The sequence below is a fragment of the Rhinolophus hipposideros genome, assembly GCF_964194185.1.
Source record: "Rhinolophus hipposideros genome assembly, chromosome: 9".
NCBI classification, from domain to species: domain Eukaryota; kingdom Metazoa; phylum Chordata; class Mammalia; order Chiroptera; family Rhinolophidae; genus Rhinolophus; species Rhinolophus hipposideros.
Genome location: NC_138055.1, coordinates 13,002,980 through 13,026,249, shown reverse-complemented (window position 1 = coordinate 13,026,249; position 23,270 = coordinate 13,002,980). Strand labels below are relative to the sequence as shown.

At 42.5% G+C, this 23,270-nt stretch overlaps 2 protein-coding genes across 3 annotated transcripts in view; both read right to left on the bottom strand.

Moving 5' to 3' along the window:
• Window positions 1–521: 521 nt before the first annotated feature.
• On the bottom strand, window positions 522–19,330 carry RTCB (RNA 2',3'-cyclic phosphate and 5'-OH ligase). Its single transcript, XM_081061531.1, has 12 exons — window positions 19,140–19,330; window positions 16,226–16,304; window positions 15,081–15,148; window positions 13,892–13,991; window positions 11,698–11,854; window positions 10,644–10,800; window positions 9,463–9,622; window positions 7,942–8,117; window positions 7,240–7,428; window positions 6,458–6,568; window positions 5,352–5,471; window positions 522–1,643 (listed from the first exon to the last, which is right to left on the bottom strand). Exons 1-12 carry the CDS (start codon window positions 19,230–19,232, stop codon window positions 1,536–1,538), a joined length of 1,518 nt encoding a protein of 505 aa, XP_080917657.1. The 5' UTR covers window positions 19,233–19,330; the 3' UTR covers window positions 522–1,535.
• Window positions 19,331–20,569: 1,239 nt separating this feature from the next.
• Window positions 20,570–23,270, bottom strand: part of BPIFC (BPI fold containing family C) — a 49,824-nt gene continuing 47,123 nt past the window's right edge. The window contains exons 15-17 of one of the 2 annotated variants that reach the window (XM_081059170.1): window positions 22,825–22,888; window positions 22,026–22,102; window positions 20,570–21,162 (exon numbers count right to left, since the gene is read on the bottom strand). In XM_081059170.1, the coding sequence (XP_080915296.1) occupies window positions 21,040–21,162; window positions 22,026–22,102; window positions 22,825–22,888 (264 nt within the window). In that variant the 3' untranslated portion in view covers window positions 20,570–21,039. The remainder of the gene's footprint in view (window positions 21,163–22,025; window positions 22,103–22,824; window positions 22,889–23,270) is intronic. The other variant, XM_081059171.1, reaches the window with a different exon arrangement.

The following is a 23,270-nucleotide window of genomic DNA, read 5'->3' as shown; positions in this document are numbered from 1 at the left end:
GAATTAGTTCCAAGTGACGTGTCATTAGACAAGCCCAGCTGGAGGGAGTCCGCCCTACGCTCCAACGTTGCCTCATCTCCAGAGAACATCGCAGCTGCCAGAAGCCTTTCTCATCTTTCAATGCCCTCCAGTGTTTCCCGGTAACTTGTACCCTTAAGTCACCTGTGCACAAGTTACTGCTCCAATCTGAAGGCATTATTAAGATTCCTAACTTACTTATTGATAACTTTCAAACTCTACCATCAAAAATCTGAGTGCTCAGAGTAAAGATATGCTATGTTACTTTGTATCACATTTCTCAGAGTCAGTCTGCTTTCCCCTAGCCTTCCAAATAGTACCTAGAAGATACTCCAGTGGGGCTTTTTATTTTCAGTTGAGGGGTAAGTTTTAGGAAAGAATATTTTTTCGGGTGAGTCTATGAAAGCACCCTGAGAGAAAATCAGAAAACAGCAATACTGTCCAAAGTGACTCCAAACAAATACAAATCATCTTAGACTATAAATTATTAAGCACAAAACATAAACAATGTATTGCAACTTTATTAGATTTTTCTATTTTACTGGCTATTTGGACTCCACCATGGCTTTAGTCACCTCTGACCCGCACATCTTCGAGGTACCACAGTGCGTACCATGAAATCTAATTCGGTGGCACAAGAACAGTCAACCTGTCAACACAGAGCAATCATTAATATCACAACAGATGTGGTCCTTTACAGTTTTTATAATAATTCAATCACCCATGTAAAGATACTGAGTTTTATGTGAGGATTCTTTGCTGCTACTATGCAAGTTATTATTCAACAAAAGTCTGCCAGACGAGGCTTAATTAATGACAGATACCAGCTGATACCATTTTGCTGGTAAGTCAGAGCTCTGCCTTAAATTTAGAACGAGAAAGGTAGGAAGTCTATGAACACTTATTTTCTCTGTGGGTCTCTATTCTCATACTTCCACACATACTCCCTCCTCAGTATGTCCCATCAGCCATTCATCTAATACCCGGGTATGACCCCGTGGGAACTCTCTGGGTAAGAGTGGTATTTAGGGTTTTTTTGCTCAGTGCTGGGGAAGGGGATAGACGGTAGATGAATGGACAAAATGACAAAAGGAGGGCAGAAAGGAAACGTGCCAAAACCTTCTCATTTCATAGAATGTTCTTTATGACATCTCTCAGGATGTAAAGAGAGCTTGGTATGAGGAGTCCATTCTGATGATTAATCACGGGATTAAAGACTCGTATAACTGAGTAAGGCAGTTTCTTGACCTATCCCCACCCGCTAATAAATTTTCCTAAGAATCGGTGACACAAGCAGGGGGAAGCACACACATCCCTTTCCAAATGAGGGCAATATGACTCCTCCCAGAAGGGAAGTTCACAGCTCCTGAAGCAGCAGCCTCCTGGTCAGCCATCTGGGTAGTTACAGCCGCACTTTCTGGAACCCGTCAGGTTTCTTAAGTCTGATGTCTGAAGAGCACTGCAGTCCACGTACACCTCAGGGAAGGGCAGCGGTTCCGGGGGCCACAGTTAGGGTTCTAGCCTTTGATAACAGCAATCGGTCTCAGTTTAATGGCCTTCTTGCTGATTCCAGCATCGTGGCAGGTGTTCACGACATCGGTCACGTTCTTATAGGACTCAGGAGCCTGCAGGGAGGGTTAACAGTGTAAAGTCTCCTTAAAAGGGAAGCTTTTAAAGCACTAAACTTCACTTATAGTTAAAGAAATACACATGAAAACATTACTGAGATTTCCCTCCCTACCAAATAAGCAAAGATTAAAAAGATGATTAAGTTCAGTGTTGGTAAGAGGGTAGTAAGATAAACACTCTCAACGTGCTTTATATTTGTTCTGCATTTCTCCAAATTTTCCCGAAGAACATGTATCACTCGTGTAACTAAGAAAAGCAGTCAACATAAATGAATAGAACATATACACCAATACCCAACTGAAAGGGAATGTACCAAACTATCCTGTTAGCGGTAATTATCCTTGGATGGTGGTTATTGGCAATTTTGATTTTCTTTCTTTATATATTTCTGCAGTTGTCAAAATTCCTGGAATGAACATGTATGACCTTCACAGTAAGGGAAAGTTATTAAGTTCATATATACCTATATTTAACACTGTATGTGTGTATGTATATACGTATACACACACACACACACACACACACACACAAATTTGTCTCTGTGAATTTCAAGCAAGACCTGCCCCCTTCCTTCCTAGCCACATTCACCACTTGCCACCATTAAAATGAATTTCATCACACACCCCCTTTATCCTCATTCATGTCAATACAGGAAGCTTAGGCCTCCCAGACTAAACCCATACAGCTCTGCACATACCCTTCTCTGGCCCATCTCTCATTCTCTTCCGATCTCTGACTTTTCCACTGTGGCCTCTGAAACTCCTTCCACTAAGTCAAGCGCAAAATCCTCTCCTTCTTCCCATCTTCTTTGAACATTCCCTTCATCTTCTTGTTCTTGCTGAAACATTGACCTCCTATGAGGATGTTACTTCTGCTTCCAACTTTCTGAAGTGATACCTGTTTTCTCTCCTAAACTGGGGTCAAGCCCTTAGGCTCAGAAGTGGGACAGGTGACCTTGCTCTTGATGGCTCTTCCCAGACCATTCTCCCTAAACACCCCCATTTTTGAACCTTGCGTTCCTCATTTAACCCACCTACCAACTCTTCTTGTTGCAATTATCTGCTAGAATCTGCATCACTCCCCATCATCACGGGAAGATTTCTAGTTCCTGGCTCACGGTCATTCCCTCCTGCTATAATAATTCTGAACGATTTCAGTATCCAGGGAGAGGGTCCTTTCAGTACCTTGGCTTCTTAAGATTTCTGCTCCTTTAACACTTTCCTCAGCCATTTACTCCTGGGGTCATTAGCCCAGAACTTGTCATTACAAATGATTGCAACTCCTTCATAACCGCAGTTTCAAGCATCCCAGGCTGCTTTTCAGCTCACGCCCCCTCATGCTGTCTCCATAATCCCTTAAAACGCCACGAGATCTACTCTTTGCAACACCCTCAACAACCCGGCCTCTTTCGCTGTGCCATATTGGCAACCCTGGGTAAGAGATAACCCTAACCCAGCATCTATTTCATATCTGCACCTACACATCTGAATGTAGCTGTCAACACCCAACCACTGAGTTTAGCTCAGCTGGGCCCTTGTGCTACCCTGGCAATTCTCCAGAATCTCAGCAGGCCGATTACCCTGCCTCTCTTAGATGACTGTTTCATACCTTCTCCTGCATCCTCACTCTCAGTTGCTACTTCTTACTACACTGAATCTCCAGACTTGCACCATATCTTTCCTGGCTATCTGCATTTGTACATTCTCTCCTTTTATTAAGGATGAATTATCGGAGCTCCTAGCAAAGACCAACGTCATCTACTTGTACACCAGATCCCATCTCCTCTCATCTATGCAAGGACACTGATCCTGTAATTCCCCTCTTTTCTGCGTCATCAATTTCTCTTCTAGATTCTTCCCATTAGTATACATATTAGTCAGATCATGTTACTCTTCTGCTCAGATTTCTCCAATGTCTTCCCATCGTCTCAGAATAAGAGCAAAAGCCCTCTGTAAAGGAACAAACAAGGACCCACACGATCTGGAACCCCCCACCTCTCTGACCCCGTCTCTCTTGCCTGCACTTGTCACAGTGGCCTCTTTGTTGTTTTGTGAACATCCAAACATAATCTGGCCTGAGGGTTTTCGCACCTGTTCTCTCTGCTTGGAAAGCTTACCCCTAGAAACCGACAGCCCGTTCCCTCACTCCCTTCAGCTCTTCACTCAGATGCCACCTTACTGCGCCCTACATAAAACTGTACCCACTCCCAATCTCTCCCTAACCCCTCCCCATTTTCACTTTGTAGCACTTATCATCTAACACACCATACATTTCACTATTTGGTAAGTTTCACAAGAAGGGATTTAAGTTAGTTTTGTTCACTGTAGTATCTCTGGCACCTGCCCTGTTTCCCTGAAAATAAGACCTAGCCGGACCATCAGCTCTAATGCGTCTTTTGGAGCAAAATTTAACATAAGACCTGGTCTTATATTATAATAAAACATATTTTACTACTATATATATATTAAATATAGTATAACATATATAGTATAGTATAAAAATATATAATATACATTAAATATATATATATAGTAAAATATATATATGTATATATTACAGTAAAATAAGACTGGGTCTTATGTTAATTTTTGCTCCAAAAGATGCATTAGAGGTGATGGTCCGGCTAGGTCTTATTTTCGGGGAAATATGGTAGGATAGTACCCAACTATAGCAGATGTTTAATATGTATTAGCTGAATGAGTGAATGAAAAAAATACTGTAAAACACGCAAGTAAAAATTATACGAATGTCAAGAGTGGTTATTTTTGGTTGGTGGAATCCTAGATGTTTTGTTTTTTTTCTTTGTATTTTCCAAAACCCCTTAATTAAACATGTGTTTGTTCTTAAAATTAGGGAAAACTAATAGTTATTAAAAAACAAGGGTTTGTCATACTCTTTGACGCAGTAATTCTACTTTGGGATTTCACTTTAATGATTAAAACATCTGGAAAAAGGCTTCATGTGTGACGACACTCATTATAACTAAACCTATAGTATCAAAAATTTGGAAGCTACTTAAATATCCAACCTGGGCAGAAACTTAGGGTAGTTAGTTGGCAGAATATTCGGCAACCATTAAAAGTGACACAAACAATTTATAACGTACTAAATAAAAAAAGGACTAAAAACGTTTTTAGACTATGATTATAACTCGTTTTAAAAAAGCATTTAGAAAAAAAGGCAATAAGTAGCCTACAAAAGGAGATAATGGTTGTGTTAGGGCACTGAGTTCCTGGATGACTAGTTTTCTTTTCTCGTAAACTTTTTAAAAAATTTACGTTGCTTCTAATTTAAATATGTACATATGTGTACACATACATATATAAAATTTACACTTTTTGCTCCTTTGTGAATCAAACAAAACCGTTTCCCCAAACATTTTCCCACTGCCTTTTCAATTTTGCTTTCAAATTTAAATGTTCACTGTACAGCTGTGTAAAAGAAAGGTTAAAATGAGTCAGCTCAAACTATTTCCAAAGATTAACATGCAGACAGCGACTATACATGAAAGGTAAAGATCATTCTTTACCTCGGCTCGTAATTACTCCAAACAAGAGAAGACAATAATCAACTGTACTTGAGGTTATTTAAAAAAACAAAAAAGAAACATAATTTCTGTTAGCGATACCAAAAATTGATGCCTCTCTGTACTGGCATAAACCATAAACAGTTTTATGCTGAATATTTATGAAAATCTCGCTTACCTCTTCCATAACCAGCTTGGGTGAGGCAACACGGATTGCAATCCCCATATCTGCCAATTTGTCTAAGACATCCTGGAAATCTAAATTACGTCGAGATTTTGCTCTGGACAATGCACGGCCCTAGATTGGGAGAGGAACAAATTTCACTATAAATTCTGAGCTACAGTGTATATTCAATCCCAGCAATTATTTAAATCTTTAGGATTATATGCCTTCTCCTTGACTTCTTTTTAAACTGAAAAAGGAGTTAAGAGACAATCTTTTTCTATTGTCACTGTATTATGTGCCTTGTGTTAGGAGCCTCATCATAACCTTTTAGATAACAAATTTCCATCTATACAAAGCACTTAGTATTTAAAGGTTTAATATTTATTTCTAATTACTATTAGTTATCAATTCAATATAAATATATTAATTTTAAATTGTAAACAGCACGTCTGTCATCAGATAAACTTTGTGCCGTTTGTGATGTAAGTTTCTCCACCTTGGCACTACTGACATTTGGACCAGACACTTCTTGTTGCGGGGACTGTCCCGTGCTGTGTAGGACCGTTCACTGCATCCTCGGCCTCTACCCTCTAGATGCCAGTAGCAAAACTCCCTGACCCCACTGTGACAATCAAGTGTCTCGACATTGCTAATGTGTGTGTGTGAGTGTAATGTCACACTGGTTTTGATCACTGGGGTAATATTTGTATTTGGGAGGCAGCTGGAAATGAGAAGGGATCAAACCATATCCCCCAAATCTTGAGTGGACCCATTTAGTAAGGAGCTAGTCATGCAAACGAGTAGGTCTGGTGAATCGTTGAGATAAGCTGTGACGTACTATCAGTTATGCTTGTATGACAATTCCTCAGTCTGGATACTGTGGACCTGCAGAGATGAGAGACAGTCCCTGGCCTGACAGTGACCCCACCAAGACAGAGATACTAGATGACCTTATCTGGTTCACAGGACTGTATGTATTAGGGGAATATATTCAGGTAGAAGACAAGACAGACCCAAACCTCAACTTTGGTGCTGAATCAAGTACATCTACCTGTCAAAATGCAAAACCATGGATAAATTGAACAGAGCACTTCTAAGTCAGTTTCTGTTTTCCTTACCGCTCCATGACAGGTGGTTCCAAAGGTCTCAGTCATGCCCTGCTCAGTGCCAGTGAGAACATAACTGCAGGTTCCCATGGTGCCACCAATGAGCACTGGCTGTCCGGTGAGCTGAGGACGCACACAAGTCAAACATGTTAAAAGTTAGAAAAGCACGAGTTTTTAGGCCTGGGATTTAAATTTCCTCTTGCACTGGAGGATTGTGGGAAAAACCTGACCCTCTAAATGCTTTCCTCTTACAACTACATTAAGAGACTATTTTGCTTCTTTGATAATTGAGAAAAGAGGAAGGGAATGAAAATGTGAGGACCAGAAGGCAGCAAAAGAAAGACTGAATTTAAGAACAAACCAAAATTCAAGCGTGTAGGGAATTATTGGGAATAACCATCCTGAGTGAGGAACCTGCCCTCTCCAGGCTTCGCTTTCCTCATCTGTGAAATGGGAGTAGGTTAAGGGCCTTTCTAATTCCATCACAGCCGGACACCAAAAGGATAAGAGGAATGAAACAGATTGAGTTGAATCTTAACCCTGTCATTCAAAGGCCTTAAAAAGATAATCTGAAATCATCCTCATGGAGTAAAATGTTCTCCATGCAGCACTTTTTAGACTGTGACAGAAGATAGGGAGAGTTCACTGCTTCAGAAGACTGGAAATCACTGTTTTCATGGATGACAGATTACTTCCTTTTCACAATTGCTGCTTTCCTGTTTAAATCCATCCATATTTAGAACTATGTGAATCATGCCCCCACTGCGTAAAACCACAAGTGGCTGAGTACATACTTGGTAATCAACAGCAATGAGGGGGTGGTGAGGAGGGAAAGCTCGGGTGGACCCCTTCCGGTGGACTAACAGCGTCCTCTCCTTTCCATCCACCACATGCTGTTCCACTTTGGCGATATTGTGAGAAACATCATAGATCACGTGGAGGTCCAGGTCATCAGGGGTTGTGTTGAAGACCTTGGCAAAAGCCTGAGAGAAGAAGTTTACATTTCAGCCAGCCAGAACCAGCTCTTCACAACTTATCGTATTGATTTCAGGCAGTTTGTTACTGAAGGGAGTGAGGGATTTAACAGTTCAAAGATAGAATTATTTAGCTTCACATAAAGGACAAAAACTGTCTTTTAAACCACAGAGAAATTCCATTCCACCAATTCCAACTATGGCTGAAAAGCTGCCTGGCTACTCTTGCTCCCACCCTTCAGAACTGATTCTTCCTCAGCCTTCGGAATCTTAGAGGAAGGCCCGGCCCTCCGATCCTCTTGGCTCCAGGAAGATTCCAGAAATAATTCTGGCTTCTCTCCTTCCCTCACTCTCCACGTCTGACAGTCTGCTACCTAGTTTAAGCAGACACCAAAGGCTTAGACACTGCCAATATTCTGAATATTACATAAACTTCTGAAACCCAATTCTACAGGCTTTGCTTTGACGACCCTGTTTCAAAGCACTGAACTTCACCATGAGTAAGAGCAGCTTCAGCTGTACCTGACGGGTTAGGAAGGTCATGGAAGAGCGGTTGACCCATGCGTAGTTCCCAGCGGCTGCCATGCCCTTCAGGTAGTCCTGACCCTCTGCGGAGGCGATCCGAGCACAGGCCAGCTGACGGTCATTTACGATAATCTTGTCTCTCTTCATAGCTTTTTCCATAGCAACCAGGGCATCTGGAATGAGACAGCAACAAGTCCAAACAAGCGAGCTTTCCCTTTATAATTCAGATTTCTTGCAGACAGGTAGGCTACATTCAAACTTAGTCTACAAAAAGACCAAGTAAAATATAACTTTCCCTTTAAAGTGTTATTGAGTTCATCTATTTGCTTGGTCAAGACACATTTATTGAGAATCTTCTCAGAGATGTGTGACACAACTATGTGGACTAGAGACATCATCTGCCATCCAGGAACTTGTAAGGGGAAGATGTGTATACACACAGAGACAGCATGGTTTAGTTACGCCTTTCCTGGCATGCGAATGAATAGGAACAGAAGTAGTAAAATACATTTTATTATCATCATGGTTTTTAAAAATAATTTTTCCGCGAGAGGGTAAAAGAGCTAGATACAAGTTGCTACATCTGCAGGAAAATCAAATGCAAGACCAAGTGTCGAGAAGTACTTAGCAGAAAGCTCACAAATACTAGTCAATGCTCCATATGTTTGCTAGATGAAATATTCTAACTGGTCAGGCTGGCACAACTGATTAAATTCCCATAGGATGAAATGTACATACAAGGATGAATTATCATGATAATTTCCATATGTCTCTGTAACTTTCCACGCATTCATAAATCCTCTCACATCTTACTATTCATCCAAAGTGATCTTCCACTATTTTCTGCTTTTGTTCATGCTGTCTTTTGGTCATGAAGGTCCTTTGTGTAGGACTGCCCAAATTGCACACGTTATATATCCATGAAGCCATCTCTGGAAGCCTGACATCTTTTCCCTAACCACTTCACTTAGTCTCTTCTGTATTTTATCCATCACCACCTTGTCTGTACTTTTCTCTTTTTAATGAACGTCACATCTCTTTCATAAGAAGATGTGATGGCAGAGTCCTTGCCTATTTCATCACTGAATCCACCATAATACGCAATCTTGCAGTACAGGTATCTAAGACGTATTTCCTGAATTAATGTCTACAACATAAACTCTACAATTTCAGGTCTTTCCTGGTCAGACAATAATAGCACTCTGTAAGAGTAAACAAAATAACTGGAGACCATATTTACTGAGTACTTACCAAGTGCCAGGTACTGCTGTAAGTACTTTATACTCACCGTTTCGTTTAATCTACGACAACACCCTATAAATCATTCTTCCCACTTTATTCAGATGAGGAAGTTAAGGCCCAGTGAAGTTAATTTGTTCAAAGTCACACTGCTAGTTAGAAGAACTGGCATAAAACCCTACACAGTATAGTTCCAGAGCTTTCTCTCTTAAATCTCTGTATGGTTCCCCACTGACTGTACGTTTTAGCACCAAGCCAAAAATTAGGTCCCGAGCGTACCTGTGGCGACCTGGTGGCCCAAGCCCCTGCTTCCGCTGTGGATCATCACACACACCTGTCCTTTATGGTCAATGCCCATTTTCTTAGCAGCGTAGTCATTGAAAATCTCGTCCACAACCTGGATTTCTGCATAGTGGTTACCTGCTCCCAGGGTCCCCAACTGCAAATACGAGAACGCCTGATAAAACAGATTCTATTCCGGTTTTCAAACAATCCATTTAAAAAGCAAGCAGAGAAAATACAACCAATGACAACAAAAAAATAATCACATAAATAGTGCTTTATGTAAGAAAACATTTTCTAAGCCTTAGAAATGCTTCACTCATTTAAAGCAAAATTCCACACAACAAAAATAATGGAGAGCAGCTCCTGAGGTTTATTGTATCATCATCTGCTTGAGGTACATGTATTAAACGCTTCACAAACCAAAACTTAGATCATTAAATGGCTCACAGGACATTTTAACATCACTGAGAGAAGTGTTAAATTTTGGGATGAACTCTGGTGAATAATGACTCTTACACAAGGGCCAAGTTCAAATTATTTTTCAAACATCTGTTAAGTTCTCTGACACCGACCATTATCAATCACTGAAAGAACATTTGCCTTAACTGGAGCTAATAGATGATTTAGGGGAACCAGAGAATGGCAGTGCTCGAAGAGTGTTTTGAGGTAGCCTAGCTTTAATTCTCCCAATTTTCAGACAAGAAAATGAGGCGAGGATAGGTAAAAGAGACTTGCCCAAGGTCACAGTGATTTCACAGCAAAGACATCAAAATTAGCGATACATTTCAAACATGTGGTATATTCTTGTCTCATGGACACCAGGAACTGACAAAGTGTTTCTTCATCTGAGGCACCCGCAAACTTTCAGCCGAATCTTAGATTGTCAAATTATGTAAATATGCAATTTTGGCAAACATTTTAAAGCTTATAATCATATTCCATTTTCCTCCCATCTAATTCTAATTCACGATATCCTGTTTTATCTTATGAACATCTGCAAGCTCCTGATAGCGCTTTAAAAGAGTAAGAACGGAGCATAAACAAAAAAATGTGTTTGTCTTGCTATACTGTGAAAAAACCTGCAGATATATTTACCACATAGAAGAGATTTTTTTCCTCCCCAAAAACCAAAATGCAAAGAAAAGGACCAGCTGCCCCTCCGGCGCAAGTGTTACCTGGGGAAGGCCTCTTTTTTTAGCCCTCGCGGAGACCTTAGTGGGGTCAGCTTGCAGCATCCTGCCGTACTCCTCACAGTGCTCCTTGTCCTCCGCCCAGGCATAGCCTTCTCGCAGGGACCAGTCCACACCCATCTCCAAGGCCTCTTCCAAGTCTCTGAGGGCAGTAAGATGCCAGTCATTTGACAGCCACAGCAGAGCAAAACCCAAGGATGACCACGTCTCAAAGGGCAGGGGAACCTCCTTCACTGACTATCGCCTGCGTATCAGGCATTGTGCCAGAGACCAAGTTTATGCTCTCAGCCACTCTACTTTTTGGAGAAAAGCAGTTATATAAATAATTGCAATGTAAATAGTAAATGCCATATCAGAGATGATTCCAGTTCTTGACATTTATACAACCCCTTGTATTTTTCAATCTTATTTACATTCGATTTGCCTCTCTATCCTGAACTCTATAAGGTGGTGATTAAAGCAGCCAAAGAAAATTTATAACCATAATCAGATATCACTATGTACCATTAACTTTACCGCAGTTACCCGCCTTCATTAATAATTTATGAAAAATTACAGTCAGATAATAAAGCTATCTAACTGTCCTCAGGCGATACAGGTTAAATTTTAAGCTCTCATTCCTACCTTTACAGAAGTACCATGTGGCTTTTTATTGCACCCGCATTCTGAAGCTGAGGTACATACACATTAAACCCCTAGAAGGAAAAAGCTTTGATCTTCATTTAAGGTCCAGCCCTCTTCCAAAACATTGCCGGGAGAGATTACAACATTCAGTGTTCCCTCCCCGCTACAGCCCATTTCAAATATTATTTACTAAGACAAATCCTATCGAAAATATTTGTACAGATGTTTAGAATTTATTTATATGTTCTAGGTATGCTTTTCAAAGTGGGCTGGACCTCATGCTTAAAAACCAACTCATTATCCCTTCCTGAAAAGTGACTAAGCAATCCCCATCTCCTCAGTGTCCTCCATTGGAAATGAATAGGAGGGTCTTATTATTTCTCTCACTCTGTTTACTGGAAGCTCATGCTCTTACTTGGCATTCATTGGGATGACACCTTTGGATCCCACGCCAACAGGAATGTGGTCAAACATAGCTTGGGCGAGTTGCTCCTTCACAGGCTGGACATCACTTTCATCTAAATTGGTTCTTAACAAGCGCACACCACAGTTGATGTCAAATCCGACGCCACCTACAAAACAGAGAAAAATTAGTCAAATATTAGCAAAACCAGGTAGTTGGGCAGTGCTACCTGTGGTTTCCCACCATTAGTTTAATAGACAGCCATTGTTTTAAAGATAACTGTTTTACTGTAGCCAACAAAGTAGTTCTCTGGGGGTAGAGGCTGATGACACCAAAACAATTTAAAGTTAACAGACATACTAACGGTGCTTTGTGGGTCAGGAAGGCAGCAATGAACAACGAGAATATCTAGATAGAGATTAGAATGTGAGTTATGTGTGTCGCTTTTTTTCTCAGTCACTCTTGTTGGGGTTTATGAATTGTTTGTCCTTTTCAAGATCACCTTTTGGCTTTGTTTATCCTTTCTATTAGATATTGGTTCATTCATTTTGCTGTCAATTATTTCCATCTTTCTACCTTTTTTGGGGTTTTAATTTGTTGTTCCTTCTCTAATTGTTTGAGATAGATGCTTAGATCACTGATATTTTAACCTTCTTTTCTAATTTGTGCATATATTTCTATCCAAGTATGGCATTAACAGTAACCCACAATTTTTAGACATAAGTATTTTTATTAACTTTAACTTAGTTTGTATTTTCATTATGATTTTCTTGATCCCTGGGTTACTTCAATGCATATTGCTTAATTTATAAACATATGAGAGTGTTTTTTTTTTTTTTTGTAGTTAATGATTTCTAACCTAATTCCACTGTGGTAGGATAATAGCCTCTGTATCAGTTGCTCTGAAGTATGGTCCAGAGATCCTTCCAAGCCTATAGGACTAAATGTACAATAATGCTAGGACTTTATTAGCCTTTTAAACTTGTTCTCTCGAGTACAGTGACATTTCCAAATGCCACATGACATGTGATAACATGTTTGCTCTGGTGGGTAGTGAAACACGTACTTGTTTGTTGTTTTAAAAATTCTTGTTTTAATGTCTAGTAAGGTAAACATTGATAAGAGCCTTTGAAATCAACCCTCACAAAATTTCAAGGGTGTAAAGCGGTCTTGAATCCAAAAATATTGAGAATTACAGCTCTATGATTTCAACGCTTTGAAATTTGAGACGTGCTTTCTGGCTTAAACATGGTCAATTCTGGTAAAAGTTCTGTGTGCACTTGAAAAATAGGTGTATTCTACAGTTCTTGGATGCACTGTAACGTGCGTATGCACAGAACCATGCACGTGTTAGAGGTCAAGGTGTCAAGTGTGCTAACTGCATTGTTCACACCATCTATACACCCTTTGACTGAAATCTGCCGTCACCTCAAGAGAAAAACGGTGCTATACGTTGGGCACATGTATTTGCATTTTTCTTTTTCTCTGGATTGCAGCCTCACACGTTCTTACTGCCTTCAGCTTTCCTATGCTTTCCAAAACAGATTTTATTTTAAAAAAAATTTTATTCAGCCTGTCTTACTATTCTCAGGAGAGGATTAGTCTGAAACAACCCTCTTCACCATCGCCAGAGGCAGAACTCTCAACGTGTAATTTAAACTTTTTTCCCAGACTCTGAAAGCGAAGATATTATTTCTGATATGAAATATTTTCAGTGAAAGCACCCCACAGGAGAAAAGGTGTGTGCCACTGGACGTGAATGACGGCGATGAGAGTGAAAGCAATCACCGCGTACTTCCTATGTGCCTAGCACTGTTCTAAGTGTTTCCCACAGCCTGCCTCATTTAATCCTCACGATCATGCTACCTGGTAACGTAACATTATTAGCTCCAATTTGCCCAAGAGGTAACTGGGACACAGAGAAGATAATAATTTGCCAGGGAAAGTGCTTCAATTTATTTTGTAGCCAATTCTGAATAATGCCTGGCATGTAATAAGAGCCTGAACAATTCCCAATAAATATAAGCTTTACTTGGTATTTTAATAGCCTGAGTGTCCACATTTAATTCCCTCAGTAAATGAGACGAAAACACGGTAGGATGTGATGAGACTGAGAGACGCACACACAAGAAGCCATGCTCTATTTCCAAAAGGCTGACACATTGCGAGAAGCCAGACGGTTGAAGCAGATGTGCAGTGACCTTACCTGGGGACACCACCGCTTCAGGGTCATTCATATCAAAGGCTGCCATATTCCCAATAGCAAACCCATAACCCGAATGGACATCAGGAAGCCCAATAGATCGCTGAAAGAGAATTAGAAAATGAAATACAGCTTGCCTGGTCGCCTGAGGGACCTGATATTGATTCTCAAAAAAGCTGTGGGCTAAAGCCTTACCCAAGTCAAGATCCTAGTTTCATGAAATATTTATTCTCTATTGGTGAAAATTAGGTGTAAAAACTCCTAATCATAAAGTTAATACAGTGGAGGAAAATCCTTCTTATAAAGTCTGACCATTAACTAAGGAAAACTACAACAGAAAAGCCTCTTTATAACATAATACGGGGGAACACATACTAACTTTAATGTATTGTTACGTTTTAAAGCCATTTAAAGATAGACACTGACAAATCGTGGTCATGTCAGGTTAAAAGGAGAACAGTGTCTGATTTATATAGGTCCTGAGTATTTACGCAATCACAGACAAATGTAGTGGCTTGGATGGTATGAATACTACATACTTCCTACATCTGGGGACTAGAAAAGGATCCTGACCCAGGAGGAATGCAGATCAAACATGGTGAGGAGACCAGGAGACACCCAGACACTTGTTAGTTCCTCGTATACATAAGTCATGTCTTCATTTCTCAAGTTCCCAGCATAGTAACTGGCATAAAGACCTCAAAAAATGTCTGTAGAGTAGATTCATTTTAGCACTTACCTCTAATGGTGGAATTTTAACCTTAGACTACAGTGGGGCCCATCCAGTTTTATCCCTATTATCGCCACTACCCTCTTTTTCAATCATGTCCAGAGGACCTATACTGTCCTCTCTCCCTCTCCTCAGTCCCAATCCTTAGACTTGTTTCCATCCTCTTGAATGGGGCCACAGTGAAAACTACAAGGGTGGCACACTAATCCAGGAATAATGATGTACAATGACAAAGAAACAGGAACACATTAAAAACGCCTTCAAAGGTTCTCTAATGCTTATAGATTCTAGCCAAAGGCAACCAGAACCTCTGATGTTATTTAGGCCCAATGATTTTTTAAGTCCCATGGTTCTTTCCAGATGCTCCAAGGTCACTGTCACCATGACATCACTATCATTTCGGCATGGCCAGTCATCCATTCAACAAACTTTTAGACTAAGAGAAAATATAAATGGACTCACATGAACAATCCCAGGCAGGGCTGCCACGTTGCCAATTTGTTTCATGGCAGGCAGGAAGCCACCAACACCTGAAGACAGAAAATCAGTATTAGAAACAAGGACACATTTGATTTTGAGTAAGTACAGTCATACAGTTCCAGATCGCATGACATGGAGGGAAAGCGATTAGGACTACTGAAACAAAGCATACACGGATGGTTGAGATGGAAGTGTGAAGGGAGCTTCCTTAAGAGCCAACGCATGCACACAAAGGTAGTGAGAACAAGCAGACGCACGTGCTGTCAGTGTTCTGTGCAAACCACAAGCAAGTTGCTTGTAAATGCTGTACTGGGAGATGTGAAACATAACTAGCGAGTGTTATGTTGTCCATATAAAAAACTGTATTCTTTCAATAGTTCATCTTATTTACCACAAAAGGTCCGCACTGGTTTTATTCTAAGTGACAAAGAAGGGCAATGAGGAAGAGCGTGGAAAACACTGGACTGAGAGGGCACCGGGGGTTCTAGTCCCAGCTCTGTCACTTGGTTGCTGTGTCGTTTTAGACAAGTCAGCATACCCTGGCGAGGAGGCGGGATGACATATAGTTTGCTGATCTAAAAAACAAACGGGCTAAAACTAGATTTCAATCTCACTCTCACCAGGAGAGCTTTATATATTTACGTCTAAGCGTTGCTGCAGTCCTGAAGATCGGTGTGACCACCTTTCTTTTATAGATGGGATAACTGAAGCTCAGCGAGGCTGATCTATACCGCTAAGAACACTGACTTTGGAATCAGGCATCCCTGGCTCTGAAGTCTAGCTCTGCCACCAAGAAGTTATGCAAATCACAATTACTTCACCTTGACTCACACATCTGTAAAGTGGAGAGAATATCTTCCTCTTAGAATTACTCTAAGAACTACATGAGATTGCTCTTATTATCCAAGGTTAGCCTCAAAACCAACCGGGTCCACCCAGCTCCAGGTGGTTTCTACAAGGCCAGGTAGCTAACAATCACAAATAAGTAAGTTTTTGGGTCTCATTTCAAGTCTTGGTCATTCGTGACAACATTTTAAAATAATAATTATCTGAATTCCCCCCCTTTTTCTCAGGCCACAGGGAAGACACTACTTTTATTGCCACATGTACAATTCTAATGTACTTACCGCCACCTCGACAGGCATTCCTTAATTCCTCAAACATTAATTTTTCCAGAGCATCATTCACATAGAAAACTCCTTCAACCTGGTACCAAAGAAAAGGAAAAACTATGTCAGAGCACATGTACATGATGTATAGGCACTGGATAGAATACAAACACTGTATGCGATACTCATTTTGCTTTACTCTTTATAAAACACTTTCACATTACCTCAAACATGCAGAACATTTCCTATCAAAGACTACAAGATGTTCCCATCTTTAAATAGCAGACCCTTGAACAATACAAGGGTTAACGGTGCTGACCCCCAACCCCCATAGTAAAAAAATCTGAGTATAACTTTTGATTCCACCAAAACTTAACTGTTAATAGCTTAACTGTGACCTTACTGATAATATGAACAGTCAATTATCACATATTTTGTATATTACATGTATTATATATTGTATTCTTATAAATAAGATAGAGAAAATATTAAGAAAATCATAAGGAAAATACATTTATAGTATTTATTGAAAACAATCCACTTATAAGTGGACCCGTGCAGTTTAAAGCTGTGTTGTTCAAGCGTCAACTGTTATCTTAAAAATGTACTTTTAAGTGTTCACAAGTTGTTGTTTATTCTCCTATTCTCAAAGCCACATTTAAGAATTTAACAGGTAAAATATTTTTTTGTGTATGTTATAAAATTAATGCCAAAAATATCTAAAATATCAACGAGTTTAAAAAACACAAATGAATCAAAATTTCAAATTCTGAACATAAAACGCAGTGATCTGACTTTAGTGTACTTTTTCTGGGCTTAAGACAGCAGCACATCACACTTTATTGCGTCCTATGCTGATTTACAATCTATACTTAGGTAAATAGTGAGTACAAAAAAATTTAACATGTACCTATGTAGCTGTGTGCTCAGTTCTATAATTTACATAATCCTAAGGGATAAAGAAGTTTGACAATAGGGGCACACAAAAGGCAATGAAAGACACAACTATGCAACAACAATGGCCCGGACATTTTAATCAGAGATCAAATGTCATGAAAGAACTGCCCAGTAATGGAGAACCAAAGATTTAACACTTAATTGTCTGGACAAGACAATTTCTTTAATCAGAAAGACGATTTCTGCATTTTACCACTTCATAAATAACAAGACCAGCTGATGGAAAATGTATCCAGTACCATTTGTAAGGGTCGCATTTATTTATTCCCCATTTACTGATGATACGTCAGGCACTGTACTGGGCACAAGGGGAAACACGAAACAACACGCAAGGTCCTGCGTGGGGAGCTTGTAGTCTAGGATGCAGCCCAGACAAGCAGATAATAAGAGTGCCGCGAGGCAAGTGCTGTAACAGAAGCCACAGGGCTAGGGAAGGCTCTGATGAAGTGGTCAGCGGTCCAGGGACCTGGGGCAGGCTTCACAGGTTGCTCACGTTTTGTTCCGTTTGCTGAGTTGGCTCTTTAAAGACAAGAGACATCACTAGGACGACAGCACATTTAGGAGCTGAACACAAAGATGACAGACAGGAGAGGAGTGTTTTTAGGGAACAAAGAGGAGTTTTTAGTGGGTCTTAGGCAAGGAATGGAGATTATGTGAGAGACGGGATAATTATTAGCGTGAAAGTCGTGATCCTCACAAGCATGGTGACAGGACTTAAGCTTGGCCTGGAGATCACTGACTTTTTAAGAAGACTATATCAGGAGATCACGTCCACCGTCTCAAGGGCTAGATGGCAGTGCACTGCACACTTAGTTACACCAGGACGGCCCGGCCTAGCAACATCAGGCTTGCGCTGAGAAGCAGCAGAAGCACGTGCACCACAAGCTAAGTCAGAAACGCTGCAGACGAGGGCGTTCCCATCTCTTTATGATGATCCTGGCACGAGTTTCATTTTCTGCTCTCCGTTCAGGGAACCAGATTATACGCACAGACACCGGCCGAGGGGAAAACCGCCAACAGACGTCTCGCGGCCACGGGCCTTTTCTCCCCGCCAGGGTCCAGCTGCGTGCTTGCCTCACGGGGGACACTCAGTAGGTGTCGACGTGGAACACAAGGGCGAAGCGGCTGCCAAGACTCCCCCACAGGGCTCAGGGTCACCGGGCTCCGCGCACGTGCAGGGCCCCGGGCGGGATTTCCAAGGCCGCTCGCGCACCCACGCCGCACGAAGGCCTTCCTTCTTCCTTCCCTGCCATGAAGACACCGGGCACAAAGGTGACGGAGCCCGGGCGCTGCGGGCAGCCCGGCTTTCCGCCTCTCTGGCGGGGGCCGCCCCGGTCTCCATCGGGAGGCCAGCGCCCGGCCAAAGGAAGCGGGGAGCTGGCCGTCCCGTCCCGGCTGAACGTCTCATTCCGCGCACGGAGGACACTGTCCCCGGCCGGGGCTCCAGGTCCTCGTGCGAAGCGCACCTTAAAAGCGACCCGCGCGCCCGACGAGTCTGGGCCGCCGCGAGGAGCACGCGGAGCAGGGAACGCCGCACACGGGGCTCCGGAGCCCAGCTCGGGGGCGGGCGCTCAGGGGCGCAGCGCGACTGCACCCGGGACCGGCGGGGCCACGTGGCAAAGACCGCGCCTGTCCCCGCCGCTCGGCCACGTCACGCCTCTCACCGCGCGTCCACGGCACCTGCGTGACGACGGCTCGCGGACGCCGCCTCCTCGTTTACTTGGACCCCGCAGACACACCCCGCTTTGCCTGTCCCTTGACATGGGGACCGCCCGAGGGGACACGGGAGCGGCACAGGTCAGGCCGTCCCCGAGGCCCGAGGGCGGCGGGGGAGGAGCTCTGCCGGGGCGACGGCGGCCCCGGAGCTCGCGAGGGGTCGGGCGAGTTAGCGGGAGGCCGGGCGCGGGGCGGGGAGGCGCCGCGGGCTCCCAGCCGCCAGGCCCCGCCGGCCACCGCGTCCGGGACCCCGCCTCACCTGCATGTTGGGCACGAAGCCCTTCTTGATCCTCCAGGAGTTCTTATCGATCTTTTCCAAGAACTGCAGCTCGTCGTTGTAGTTGCGACTCATGGCGGCGACCACGACAGCCACCCCCGCGCCCCCTCGGAAGCGCAGCTGCCCCGCGCGGTGCCGGTCTCCGAGGCCCCGCCTTCCGCAGCGCACTGCGCAGGCGCAGCCGGCCCCGCGGCGGGACGGGCGACGGCACGCGCCGAGGCTCAAACTTGTCGCACCACGCGCCGTCCCTCGGTGAAGCGAGACCGCCCTCTAGTGTGTCGCGTTGGGGCTAGTGCCTCGTTACTCTCTTCTGGGCTAAAGTTAACCTAGCTCAACCCAGTCGTTTTCAGTAGGATTCAGTAGGATCCGGTGGCAGCACTGAAAAAAAAAAAACGTGGAATCGGGGTCGGGTCCGGCTGCTCGAATGAATAAATCAGCTTGGAGTTCCATCCCCAGCCGTGAGGGGGGAAAAGACGTCTGCAGCTGAGAAACATGCACAAAGTTTAAATACATACCGCAACGGAACGTTTGCGATGTGCTTCGGAATGAATGTGTGGGTATACGTTGCATAACGCGTCTGTCAGAAAACAGCATCCCAAAGGATGACACGTGACAAGTTATCATCTATTCCAACAAATACTTGTGGGGGCACCTGTTAGGGCCAGATGTGCCCTCCAACAGGAGCAAGTCTCAGTCCCCACGGATAGCCAGGGCTTTCCGGTGCAGCCTTCTTTGGCGGCTGAGTACGCATGACCGTGCTTTTCATACGGTGGCTCTCGTTCCGCGTAATAAGTGAACGTTAGGTGATTTCGGTTTCTAGTCCTAGCTCGTGTAAAGAACGACTTTGGAATTGGAAAGGCGTGGATTCAAGTTCTACCTCTGCTGCTTACCAGCTGTGTGTGGTTAATCTCCCTTAACCTTTGTTTGCTCATCTATAAAATGGGATCATACTTCTTCATAGACTGGCCGTGAGAATGAAATGAACTTACACGTGGGAAGTACCCAACACAGGCTTTGGCACATGGTCAGCCCTCTAATAAACCGCTCGCTCCCACTCTTTCATTAGATTGTAGATTGTAAGCAACACAAAAGCAAAGTTTGTGGTTTCTGTTCATGGCTTACATCATCCGTACCAGTTTCTCTTTCCTCCTCTTTTGCCCCAATTTCACCCCATGGAGTAGGAGCTCTACCTACATTAATACCATTGTCAACTATAAATTATCTACGTTTAGTAGGTGGCACTACCATTTCATTTAACCTGGGAGTTTTAATCCTAAAACGTAAGGAAGTGATACAACTTCCAGTTTTCTCTCATCACCTTGTTTCTCACTAGAAACATCTAAGAGGCAAAGAATTCCCCTTCGATATCTGCACAACCTCAGTGTTCATCAATGATATAAAGACACTAAATTCCCTTCCCTCATTCCTGTCTTATTTTATTTAGCAGGACATTTAGCAAGTAAAAAGACAAGGTTGACATTGATAGAAAACAATTTTAATTAAATACGGGGGACAGTAGCAGTAAATATAAAACATAAAATCCAATATGCGGGGGGCGGGGGAGAACCCTAGAGAGCTGAAGGGGCTGAAGGGTCAGAAGTACATGCCTAGCTCTTGGCCCCAGGATCTTATAAACACAGGAACACAAAACAGGCATTCAAACATGAACACGCATTCAAACATCCACGCTACACACACACACCGATTTAGCTCTTTAACACAGTTTGCCCCCTTGGTCCCGGAGGCCTTGAGAAAGAAAACTTTCAGACTAAGCACTTCACAAGAATTTTAAAACTCCGGTATCCACTGTCTTCTCCCTCGGGGTTTACAGTAGGTAGGATTAACGGTCCTTTACTTCCTGGAGAGCACCCCACACAGGCCGTCAAGGGGCTGACTTCTCCTTCCACTGTCCATTTATCAGGTTCAAACCTTCCCAACCATGGAAACTTGGTTGATGCTTTAAGGGCGTTTCATACTTCAGGTCTGTCGAAATCAATATGTAATGCTGAAAAGGATGTAACAATGAAGATAACGTTAACCTTTGGGCACCTGCAGCCATAGGATGTCTGGGTTTGCTTGAGGGGTGAGGAGGAGATGATTTTTTACCAGGGCCTACTGAGTCACCCCCTACCCTCCCCCACCCACCACGTGAGTACTTCAGACATGGGAACCTGCCGTTTTGGATTGCCATTGACTTATGTGACTATTATATGTGACTTATGTGACAATTGTAGAAGCATGTGGGGAGGGAAAAGGGAATTCAGGGTAGTATACAGGATGGGAGAATTCCATCAGAATCTTATTTCCACCTTCCTAAACAAACAAACAAACAAACAAACAAAGAGCCAAGATGGAAGAAAAAAAGGTGTTCTCAAGTTTCTCAATAATGATTAACAGGGAAACAGCTCACAATAGATCCCTGAACCCAGAGGAGGGTCTTTGGTTCATACAAAAGTTCATTGACTAGATATTCAAAATAGCCAGTCTGGTCTCAGCCATGTCTTTTTCCAGCTACACAAGCCACTTCCCCTCTCTGAGTCTTACTATCGTCATCTATTAAATCCCAGCCTTACAGGTTGTTTTGTGGAATAAAGAAAATAAAGCACGCTGCAGTGCATTTTCTTGTACTGTGGTGTGAATAAATTGGCTGGGAAAGGGAATCGGACTTTGTCTGATTTTAAAACTCAAGTTTAAATGCTTTTCGTCATTAATCGCAAGCTTTAAGACTTGAACATTTTGTTTGTAAAATGCCCTGGGCTGGGGAAAAAACAAAGCAGAACAAAATAAAACAAAAAGTAAGCAAACAGAAAGAGGCTTCTTCTACTATGGAAAGAAATGGGGCAGTGAAGAGAATAATCACATTCTTACCTCAAGAACTTCAACATCTGAATTGACAAATGAGATTTTGTGTGGGTTGGGCAGAGGAAATCCTTGCTGCAATTTTGCTAAAATATAAAACAAGATGTACAAGAATTGGGTATGGGCACACAAGTTTTGGCAAACATTTTGGTAAGAGACTAACAAGCAGCTTTTAGTTAATTTATCTTCTCATTCTTCCTGGTTCTGTGTTTTCATTCTGTCTGATACGTCCCTAGCATTTCCCTGAAAGAATTGTTACATAATCCATTCTTAGTAAAAATGCACCTGCAATTCTGGGCATTTGGATGGCAGAAACACGGTGGTACCTTGTCCAATTTATATTTTCAAAATACCTCATTTGGTCCTGAGAATTTTTTGGTCTCCAATACAAAACGTGTTTTAACCAAGCCAAACTCAAGATGCCGCACTTTGTAAACAACTGCAGTGCAGGCAGAAGGCCTAGGACTGCCCTTCATGAAAACTATCTATCCAGATGGTGGTCTTTGCATAAGAACCACAGAAGTACCCTCTAGGTAGGGAGAAGAATCTCATTTCTGGCTGACCTGAAGGGGACTCTTCAGCACTTAGCGGTTTTTGCTGAGTCTTCAAATAGAGTTGCTAACAAGGCTTGGACCCAAAATAACTAATTTTATAACCATATCATTGATGGTACAAACTTCGCAAATTCTGGCACTGACCTGGTGGCTTCATAATAATGCTCTAGAGGTACAAGTTTCATGAAAAGTCCCAAAAAATGCCCAACATTTAGTCAATGTCAGAGTCACATTTTCCCCCAAGAATCTCTTACCGTTGGCCAGTGGGAGGATGCCAAAGTGGAGAATAGAAGAAAGAATATTCTCAAACCTCAAGACCTAAAACGAAAAGGGAAACTAAATCAGTTGCCAAATCAGTGCACTTTGAAAGTACCGTGCCTGGTCTGGACCTGCACTTTCCCAGACCTTATCAGGATAGACAGCTATAATTAGAATCTCCCCATAGAGATACGTATTCTAGTTTTACAGACACTGAAAGCTTTTTGTGGGAAACCATATTACAGAGTTTCCCAGTCTTTTTTCCTCCTTGAGGATGGACATTTCTACTCTCTTCTACCCTGGATCATGGCGACAACGAATGTAGAAAGGCCAATGGTGGCAGCAAACATGGCAGCTTAGATATCTACCAAGTAAGACAATCTAGAACAACTAATACGTATCCCAGTTAGTAGTCCTTCCTTACTTTCCTGGGAACCCCAGC

Coding starts and splice junctions, on each gene's coding strand:
- RTCB (XM_081061531.1), bottom strand. CDS start 19,232: ATGAGTCGCAACTACAACGACGAGCTGCAGTTCTTGGAAAAGATCGAT. Junction 15,149..16,225: donor GAATGCCTGTCGAGGTGGCG/GTAAGTACATTA, acceptor TTCTGTCTTCAG/GTGTTGGTGGCTTCCTGCCT. Junction 5,472..6,457: donor GAACCACCTGTCATGGAGCG/GTAAGGAAAACA, acceptor CTCCCAATCTAG/GGCCGTGCATTGTCCAGAGC.